Below are 10316 nucleotides of genomic sequence, written 5' to 3'. Positions count from 1 at the left end.
CATAGTGTTTGCTCTAAGTTAATACTCGATTCCAGAAATTATTTATCTCTTAGAGAGTTTCTTCTTAATGACGAGTTTTCATTCTGGGAACTTAGTTTCTAAGGGCCAACCTGTTAAACAAACCGATACGTGGGCGGGGAAAGCCGCAGGGAAAGTCTACAAGTCTATTATGTAATTACCTACAATTGAACTTTAACAATAAATATCAAAATGCGATACAAATTATTACGTTATCGCAAAACATCGTCTCTTAATAGCCAGTCATCTACAAAGTAAAATGTTGCGATACCAAGTACCGGGTGGTTTCATCCTGATAATACATCACCTCTTTGTTGGAAAAAATGCGTTAATATTTCGCGAGGAATTTCAATACTGCGAGCCTTGTTGGCTTTCAAATAAATAGGCGTTTTATTGCTTTTCTTCTCGCTGTTCGATATTGTAGGGTTGAGATTAAATAACGCGCAAACATAGCCAATACTTAGGTTAGTTTGCAAACTCCGCGTTCCTCGTGCCTCCTGGATTCTTAATTAACATACGCCAGCTCTCAACGCGTCTTAATCAATCTCAGGGGATTGTCTTAGTGTTAAGCATATTCTCATCGTTCGTGTGCATATCAAGTAAAAACAACCTTCGTGGCGCGCAGCGAAATTGTACTCGAGGGAGTGTAGAAAGAGGGGTGAAAATGAGAAATGCAAATAGGTTGTTGAGCTTTACCCCTCACACAATAAGCCTATGAACGCTTGACAAATAGTATTATACCACGATTGCGCCGTCTACGAGGAAATATAATAAATTAATAAACTGGCAATACGTTACTGTCTCGTTTTATGTGGGAATATTTTTCACTGGTAATTTTCGCACTTAAATCAGGTTTACACCTGCTAGTGAGGTGTTACATTTAGTCGAAATTCAATTTCCTCCCAATGAAAAGGTTATTTATTGACGTCATACGATCAAAAGTGCCAAGTAACAAGCGGAAATCGAAATATACGGAATGGTCGAGATAATATTGCGAAATACTGTTAAGGGTAAATCTACAGACAAGGTTTTTAACAAATCGCATCGAGACTAAAGCCTGATTAATGATCCTCACTTCAAAGAGTAACTCAAAAGTAACAATTTGGCAAAGTCGAATTTGTTGCTCTTAGTGAAAAGGCCATCGTTGAGTTAACTTTGCAATATCAGATTGATTGAGATTTTTTTTCTCTTTACTATTGAAATATATCAGCATATTCGGGTAGGCGCGAGATGGTTTAAAATTAGGCGATCGCATATAAAAAGAGATAATTAGATGCAGGATTTAGGCAATGTACTTACTTCAAACTCTATGTAAAAAGTCCAATGAAAATACTATCAGCACTTGAACAACACTTGAATAAAGATAAAAGCCCAACACTGAGACAAGTTGTGCCAAGCGCAGAGTGGGATGTCACTTTTTATTTTTTCAGTTTTCCCCAACCATTCAGGAGCAAAACTGGGAGAGCACTTGTTTTTACCATGGTTTTGTCAGCGGACTAAAGCGGAGGAGACCTATTTGCCAGTTTTTACCATGGTTGTGTAGCGGACTAAAGCGGATGAGATCTATTTGCAAACGGTGAACTGAAGCCACTAGAGCTGTCAGTCATTGATTGCGAAGATTGTTCTCTAACTTTGTATAAGCTGTCGATAAATTGTTCCATAAATCTGTCGGGAAAGGTTTACCGCATGGCCGAACGAGGGAGCACTGAGTAAGGGCTCTTACAGATTGGGCGTTAAATATGAGAGTCCCAGTCCCATATCATTATGTGATAAGATATCAGCCTCCACCTTTGCTAAATTTTACAGAAAAAGTTCCAACAAATACGAAAAAGAGAAAGAAAGAGACCAACTAAGCTGGAATCAAAATGAAAGCCTAGAAGGGTTTAGACAACAAGTATCCACGTAGAAAACGAAATGGCTGTGTCAAATGTCCAGGTTTTGACCAAGCATAACATTTAGGCTGAGTTGCACTATCTTACTTTGACCGTAAATATAACGATAACCGCTGTTTTTTGTATGGAGTTTGACAAATTTTTGACGTTTGTCAAAGTTAAAGTACGATGGTGCAACCCAGCCTTATACGACACAAAAAGTAGTTAAACGCATGTTGTCACATGCAAGTCGTCGAATGACGATGGATGGATATATTTTCCCGCCTTTGCATCAAGGACCTTGCATACCCACGCATTGAAAAATATTTCGTCTTTGCTTCATAAAACTTCGCATGACACATGATGCATGCAACAAAAGTCCGCATGCATCACAAATCACGCGTACTCTGCGACGGCCCTTGCAGCCGGCCGCACCGGAGATACGCGTGATGTAGAGCGCACCAACCGCGATCTATTGCGCACCTTTGCCCTTGCACTTTTAAACCAATTCATTGTACGGGATTTTTCGCTTTACGCTGAGCTGAGGGCCAGTAACTTTGCGAAAAATCTGAAGTGAATAGCAGGGAGTGATCGTAAACTAGCACTTATCCACGCAGGTTATTATGTTTCCACTTCAAAAATACGCACGATGCATGCAAAAAATGTCCGCATGCATCACGAATCACGCGTACTCTGCGACGGCCCTTGCAGCCGGCCGCACCGGAGATACGCGTGATGTAGAGCGCACCGACCGCGATCTATTGCGCACCTTTGCCCTTGCACTTTTAAAGCAATTCATTGTACGGGATTTTTTGCTCTACGCTGAGCTGAGGGCCAGTAATTTTGCGAAATATCTGAAGTAAATACCAGGGAGTGATCGTAAACTAGCACTTATCCACGCAGGTTATTATGTTTCCACTTCAAAAATACGCACGATGCATGCAAAAAATGTCCGCATGCATCACAAATCACGCGTACTCTGCGACGGCCCTTGCAGCCGGCCGCACCGGAGATACGCGTGATGTAGAGCGCACCGACCGCGATCTATTGCGCACCTTTGCCCTTGCACTTTTAAACCAATTCATTGTACGGGATTTTTCGCTCTACGCTGAGCGGAGGGCCAGTAACTGCGAAAAATTGGAAGCGAACAGCAGGGAGTGATCGTAAACTAGCAGTAGTCAGCAATACTTACAGCTACGTAAAGGTGATTACGTTTTCTCGTTGCCAATCCTAAGAATTTTGTAAAACATAGTTTGTTAAGTATTTTTAAAGGAATTTTATTACATTTTCTTTATTTTCATAAAGAGGAGACTATATTTTTCATCAACATCATTCCACGCTATTATAAATCTACATAGTCATTAAAATAAAGTGCTCCAAGACACAAATCACTCCATGACCTATCATTCGTTACAGACTATGAGTTTGTAGGTACTCGTATAACTTTCTAGAAACAAAAGCCATCAGCAATTTAAAAAGATTTTCTGTCAAAGCAGAAATCCAAAATTTAGTCGAATGGCCTGCGTCTTAGTATCAGATAGAAAGGTTTTTTAGACGACGGCCTCGTTAGTAGCCGGGGTGATATTTCAAAACTAAACAAAGAGATCAAACCCTCTTTGCTCCTGGGCTAACAAAGCTCGAATGACCCCTTTACCGGTCGGCCACTCCTTTGTGATCAAAGCCCGCGTCGCTAAATGTCGAAGAAGATTAATTACCATACAAATGAAGACAATGGTCGTGTAAAAAATGTTATAATTTGTTTTAGTTGTGTTGTTTAGGCTCAGCGTTCACAATAGAGCGGATTATTGTTTTGTTCGTCCGGTTTTTGGGTCGCGTCCGGTGACACGCTTAGGGGTTTCTCGCAATCGGGGTTATGAGGGCTGTTTATTAACTGAACATTTGGAACATAAAACATGAATGCCTATTTGGAAGAATTTTCATTACGAAGACAAACATGGAACATATTTTTAGGTAGTTTATTCAAAAAAGTAAAGCTAGAGAAAAAGTAATTTTTCTTTCTTTTAAATGGAGATTGCCAATATCATTTAACAATGCTATACATTAAAAAGTGCCTTTGTACTCGCGTAATACACACCGGCTCCGGCATATCAAGCTACATTAGAATTATAAAGTGCTACCAACGTACGAGTAGAATATGATAATAACTGGCAATAATGACTAAAATGACCAAAACACCCAATGATCGACTATAGCTTAGTGAAATTGCTGTATACGAGCAAAACCGCGGGGCGTGCATATGCTCGCGGCGGGGCTGATTAAGGTGATTACACACTCGAGGGGTGCAAAGCGGCAAGCGTTTAATTTACCGCCATTTGCATGGCGGCTTGCGACCCGATCTGTTTAGTGAGATCGGTTATAGGCAGATGTGTACGTCACTTAAATACATGTTACGTGCTTATTACCTTATTATTATTATCACCCATTACGTTATTGATACCGATTTAGAACTCAAATATTGATCCTACCTACGCCAAATATTTTAATGGATGGTTATTAGAGAAGCTGTTCAGAATTTAAGAACGTAAAACACCTAACTTCAAGTCCTGTTAACGAAAATACGCACGTACGAAAATACGCACGTATTAATGTATTTTGATAACGTATCATCAGTTATATTAAAACGATATACTTGAGTTTGTTTAATTACAGCCTCGCTCGTGGCACATATTATTCTTCTCGCCCACTCACAATCGACTTATAAGTTATTAAATAGGTGAGTCACAGTACATTACATTCCATTCCAATGAGGGTTTTCGCGATTGAAAAATCCGCCAGATGGCAATACGTAGGCGCGAGGTCCAAATGCTGCGTGATTGGTGGATTTTGACATATCTGTCAATGTCGAAATTTTCAATCGCGAAAACCCTCATTGATCCTCTTTTCTGGTAAGCACTTTCGTGGGATACGTAGAGTTCCCTCATTCATCTACAAAGATTATTCAAGAACTTACTCAAGTCTGTAGCTAACGATCTGAATAATTACTGTTCCTAAATGTAAAATTTCCATTTTAAAAGCTTCCGAAATGTATTTTAAGTATGTCTCCATTGAAATCTTAAGCCGTCGAGTACACGGTGGGTGACGCATTGAATCCCGAGCTTAACATAACAATCTTAGAGTTCAAATAAGGAGTAGATGAATGTTTGACTTTGCTCGTCAAATATCGGGAACGAAGTGATCGCATGAGCAGCGTAAACCTAATCATCGAGTGCCAACAGTGGCCGCCATTCGCAGGCACGGAGATGTGTTTAACTTGTAACGTCCCATCCGCGCTGTTTGATTGAGATCGCCCGGGCTACGTTTAGAGTGTACGGATTATGGAATCTTTGAAGTGAATCAGTTTGGAGCTCTTCTTCTCAGAGTAACATCTCTTCATTATGACGCGTTGAAGAACATCACGCATAACAAGAAATTCAGTAGTTTGGTTGAGAAGTGAAATCAGTCGTCAAAATTTGCTGGCGTTTGACTTATAACGTCCCGTTCACATTGTTTGATTGACATCGGCCAATTAGACTATAGAGTGCGCGGAATAGATCATATTAGGTATCATCCGTCATATAAGACGCTCTAGATAGAGATAGATAGTGACTCACGTTTGTTCTGGCGCTCTAGGACTAGGTGGTACTAGAAAAATCTAGCAGCACACCTCTCACGTACCAACATAATCTATCATCTCTTATTCTCATGGTGAGTTTACTAGTATGTAACGTAACGAAGGATATTGAAATTGACAAGCTATACAACCCTTCCAATTTTTGAGAAAAAAATATAGCCTAACATGCTCTGTCATTCCTGATCCCATGTCTCATGTCTCTTTACCATTTATATCAAAATGTAGTTTGAGCGTGATAACCTTAGGTGATAACGTGACAAAGTATCATAAGGTCACCGAAATTGATTTTTCAATAACCCTGACTCTGCTAAAAGATTTGCATATTCCGTAGCTGCATCCATTTTAAAATCAGCGCACCGATGAAACGCCGCAACAATGCCCTTAAAACTTGTACGTTTCTTTGTCGAGAATGGACCGTCCACAACAATATGAAATGAACGGAGAAAAAAAGTACAGCGCAAACTTTAAAGTGGTTCTATAGGAGCTGGAGAGTATTTACGTCAGTGGCCGGTAAAACATCCTCCGCGCATACAAATCAGTGGAACTGGCCAAGTTTGAATAAAACTTTGCAAAATTAACTTTGATCGTGTTTTAATGCTTGTGTCTGCCTGTCCGTTGTATTAAATTGCAGTTTATATCCGCGCCATCTTCTCTCAACCAGTGTTTGAATGAGTTTCTTGTGAAGTTTAACTCATTTAGGCGGCTCGAAAGAAACTAGGGTTAAATTCAGCTCAGCCAGTTAACGCCTTCGACTCTTGCCTTTTAAAGTTAGAAACTTAGGTAATGAAGGTTCTTTGTTTAAACCCATTTAGGTACTATTTACGTTGGGGTAAAGTCTAGAGGTAAAGTCTTTAGTTTCAGCAATAGCTTGAGCATTTTTTGATAGACGTTTCTAATATTTTCATGATTATGAGGTTCTGGTTCCGATATCCAGATGGGACTACATAGTGTGAGTGAAATTACTTTGTGTATTTTAGAACATTATAGTCTTGAATCAACCTGATCACCTGAAACTAAATATGATTACATTTTGAAAAGCTAAGTTGTCGTCAAATTTTCCTTGTCCGACGTTTTTGTGCGGTAATTAAATCGGATCTGCCGATCAAGTTTGTAATTAAAAATTAAAAATATTAAAGTTTAAAAAGCTTAAATAAATACAAGATATTCTATCATTCAAATTCCACGTGTATTGACGTAACATTAAAAACGTTATGAGATAAAGTTTAACAACAAGTAACTAACAAAGTAAATTAATAAAGCTACGAATAAAACCAACTGTTACAAAAATATAAAAATAATATAACAAATATACATTAACTTGTGTCGCTGGTGAGGTAATTGAGTTTAGCAGGTCTTAAAAACACCGCTTGCTCGCCGAGGTACTTAGTATGGCGAATGCCAAACGATGGAGCGGGAATAGCACGTTTGGACGCCATGAACTGAAATTACGGTTAAAGATTTTATTATCCTCAAAGACTTACATATAATCAGTTTTGAGATAATACAATATTCAAATACAGTTTAAGTCTTACGGCTATCGTAGCAAGTAACTTAATAATAATTAAAAACATAAATCATTAAATTCTTCTCAAAATAATTATCCATACATAAAACAGTTTTCCTGTAGTAAAACATCCATCTAAATTAATAAGAAAAATGTGTTACTTTTTTAAAATAACATATCGACGCCCTTATGAAAGAGGAAATTGCCCAAACTTTGAATAACTCTTAGATTACACATAACCATAGAATATGGCGGTTCAGATTGCCCTAATCTAAATATGGTTTTCTATTCACCGGTTTCCCTATTTTTTATGTAGGCGTAGGTATGAATGTTTCTTAGAAAACTTGCCCTTCTAAGAAACAAAACGTTTTTATTCTTATAAGATTCATGAAAATCTTATTATTGAAGGAAATTGTACGATAAAAGTTATTCATACCGTTTTCGGCAAAATATCTGACATAAAAATAAACCGCAAAACTTAATAAAGCGTCGCCATTGTCGAGTCGAGTATTTATCGTGGAGCGTGAGGTGAGTGTAATTTCTTAGCAAATGTTTGCACGCTCGAAACCTCTCGACTTAATGACACCTATTGTCGTTGATTAAGGTAAGTGTAACGCTACAATTGATGTGTGAAATAACACGTACCTTTTTCTCGCAATACCTATTAGGCGCTGGCGTCCTCGGTGCTTTGAGGCGTTTGAACGGCCCGCCGAAAGAGAATGCGGGTTTGTTTTTCTTTACGAAATCAAAATTAGGTTCGTGCTCGCCGGGGCCAGGGAAATCTGGAATCTTGTCAGGTTTCGCCATAATGCCGAGAGTGTACGCCGGGGCTTTCCTTCGAATAATTGTTTCGCATTATTAAACTACTCGGCGTTGAAAGAAAATGGTGGAATCCTTTCTATTGTCGGCGCGTTAATTGTTTATCAGTTTAATCAAAGAAGTTGTAACAATTAGCTTTTCGTGTCTTAAAAATGCGATCGCAATTTTCCACCACTTTGAAGAAATTAAGTTTTAGTGAAACTTCTCAAAATACTAAGCTTAAAGAGGGAATATAAGTACTTGCATATTAAAATGTATTGCACAGAGAGATTTTACGAGTGAGCTAATTTAACGTCGAGAATAAATTATAAATAAGCCATTTGATGTAAGTTTCTAAAATCTCTTTGAACATTCAACGTATTATGATATAATATGATATTGGATTTTATACAACATGTGACCTCTGATCTACAAAAAGTCACCTCGGGGTCCAGACAATTTACTTACGAAAGTTTACAGCGTGGGTTCGTTCAGTCATAAAAGTTTTATTTGCCTAGTAGTATTAGTTGCCTTGAAGCACTAATAAATCGTTTGCGGCAGACATTGGTGATTGATTTTATGATTACAACGTTGATTATGTTATTAATATTGCATGGTGAATATACTTACGCGCCAGGTATGGGTGGGCAGTACATATTAGGCGGCGGGGTCCACATGTCCCAGGGCTGATAGGGCGGGCGTGCGGCGGGCCGCATGGTGTACGCCGGGGGTCGCTTGTACCGGACCTTCAAGCCTGGTGCATATGTGGCTGGTCCAGGCACCTTCCCCTTGTTGCCCACAGGGTCGATTTGTGGCGAGACCACCCCACAGGGCACCTTGTATTGTCCTGGATTGAAAGTCAGCCACAGTTACTTGTTCACGGCGTTGATCTAGCCGTTTCCGAGAATTATTATTNTTATTTTTCCAGAAAATTTATATTTAAGTGCATACATGTAAAAATGGCTTCATACTCGTAGTGCACAAAATTGGCAATAGGTGGCATAATAATGGTTACTTTTTTAGCGCCTAGTTTGAAATGTGATTGAACGATGACAACTACTAACAACAGTTGTCAGTAAGGTAAAATTTTATTTTAGTTGGAAAAAGACAAAAAGTGGTAAATGGGTTAACGTGCGGGGGCTGCAAAATCATGTTGTGACGTCACGCGCGAACATTGGAAATTTTTGAAAATTTTAAAATGTCCGTAAACTTCTCGAGGCTCTATCTTCGGTAATACTGGATGGATTGAGGTGAAATAAAAACTAGTGTAATGTGTGTGATCTAAACTTTAAATTAAGTCATAATTTGACTTAATATTACAACTTATGCGTGTTGTCCATTATTATTTTCAAAATCTGTTTTAACTTTATGAACAGTTCTCAATAGAAGCACCCTTGTGTCGAACGAATATTGAACAGCTTACAAGCTGTTCAATATTCGTTAGAAATCTATGATGAAACGTTTAATGTACTGATATTATTATAATTATGATCTAATATTCAAGTTACTTCAAGCAATCACAAGCTTGAATTAATTTCAATTACCTATGGGACAAAATTACTTACAAAAGTGACAAATAAATACATACGTGTTTTATAAAACTTTCTTCTCAAAGGCTAAAATTTATAAATACCTTTCCTCCCCAAGCCTTGCACGTTGAACAAGGGCGCGTTGGCCCTGGCCACTGGTTTCTGGAAGGTCGTTGGGGTAAGATGGCCAAAGGTGTACGCTGGTGAACGCTTTATTTTAGAAAAGCCTGGACCACCTGTAAAGCAATTTAAGGTAAAAACAAATGTGAGAGTATCTAATCTACCTTGTACCTACTACGATGAGTTAGTAAATAATTTAGGGAAGGATACTGGACTACTTAGATGTGTGTGGTGATGAAACGACTGGAAAACTAAAGTAGTTACAGAATATCTCCGGCTGCTCATAGTGCGCGGGGCTCGGCGTCGGCGCCTCCCCCGCTACCTTCCCACGGCGCTGCGTGGGCTTCGCAGGCACCTGTTTCACCAGCTTCGCTCGGCACTCCCATCCCCACGGCATTTTCGACGTTTATGTTATTTTAACGCAATCAACAAACACTTCAACAAAATGTTTGACAATTGCGCTCTCAAACATAAGCTGTCATTGTACTTTTTTTTTTAATTATCAATGAGAATGTAGAGATGTACCGAGCAAGGAGTTTGACACCACAATTGTATTGATTAACTTATTGATGAGTTTGGTTTGCAAATTGGCTGTTTGCTCATATGGTAGTTGGGGTAAACACCTGGTTAATAGATCAACAATCACTATGATTGGAGATTAGCATAACATAGCAAAACTAGTAGGTATTTAGTGCATGTCGTGATAAGACTTTTAGAAGAGAGTTAAATAGAACTTGAGTTATCCGCAAAATTATTGCCATAGAAAAGAGAATGACGTTCATCAATCTCAGTGAAGCGACCGGGCGACCGTAACTCTTATCGCCCTTAATAAGAAATAACAGAAC

General features: G+C 38.8%; 1 protein-coding gene across 1 annotated transcript; it reads right to left on the bottom strand.

Moving 5' to 3' along the window:
• Positions 1 to 6780: 6780 nt before the first annotated feature.
• On the bottom strand, positions 6781 to 9935 carry LOC114365789 (extensin). Its single transcript, XM_028322461.1, has 5 exons — positions 9736 to 9935; positions 9456 to 9587; positions 8453 to 8669; positions 7670 to 7859; positions 6781 to 6959 (listed from the first exon to the last, which is right to left on the bottom strand). Exons 1-5 carry the CDS (start codon positions 9866 to 9868, stop codon positions 6834 to 6836), a joined length of 798 nt encoding a protein of 265 aa, XP_028178262.1. The 5' UTR covers positions 9869 to 9935; the 3' UTR covers positions 6781 to 6833.
• Between the last annotated feature and the right edge of the window lie 381 nt (positions 9936 to 10316).

This window comes from Ostrinia furnacalis, unplaced genomic scaffold (genome assembly GCF_004193835.3).
Source record: "Ostrinia furnacalis isolate ACB-3 unplaced genomic scaffold, ASM419383v2 OfSCF7642, whole genome shotgun sequence".
NCBI classification, from domain to species: domain Eukaryota; kingdom Metazoa; phylum Arthropoda; class Insecta; order Lepidoptera; family Crambidae; genus Ostrinia; species Ostrinia furnacalis.
Note: the sequence above shows the minus strand (reverse complement) of the source record. Positions and strands in the feature narration are given on the sequence as shown.

What these genes read in the sequence shown, in the direction of transcription:
- LOC114365789 (XM_028322461.1), bottom strand. Translation starts at nt 9,868, where the DNA reads ATGCCGTGGGGATGGGAGTGCCGAGCGAAGCTGGTGAAACAGGTGCCT. An exon ending in GCAAGGCTTGGGGAGGAAAG is followed by an intron (nt 8,670 to 9,455) that starts GTATTTATAAAT and finishes CTTTCAATCCAG; the next exon opens with GACAATACAAGGTGCCCTGT. An exon ending in TGCCCACCCATACCTGGCGC is followed by an intron (nt 7,860 to 8,452) that starts GTAAGTATATTC and finishes AATTATTCGAAG; the next exon opens with GAAAGCCCCGGCGTACACTC.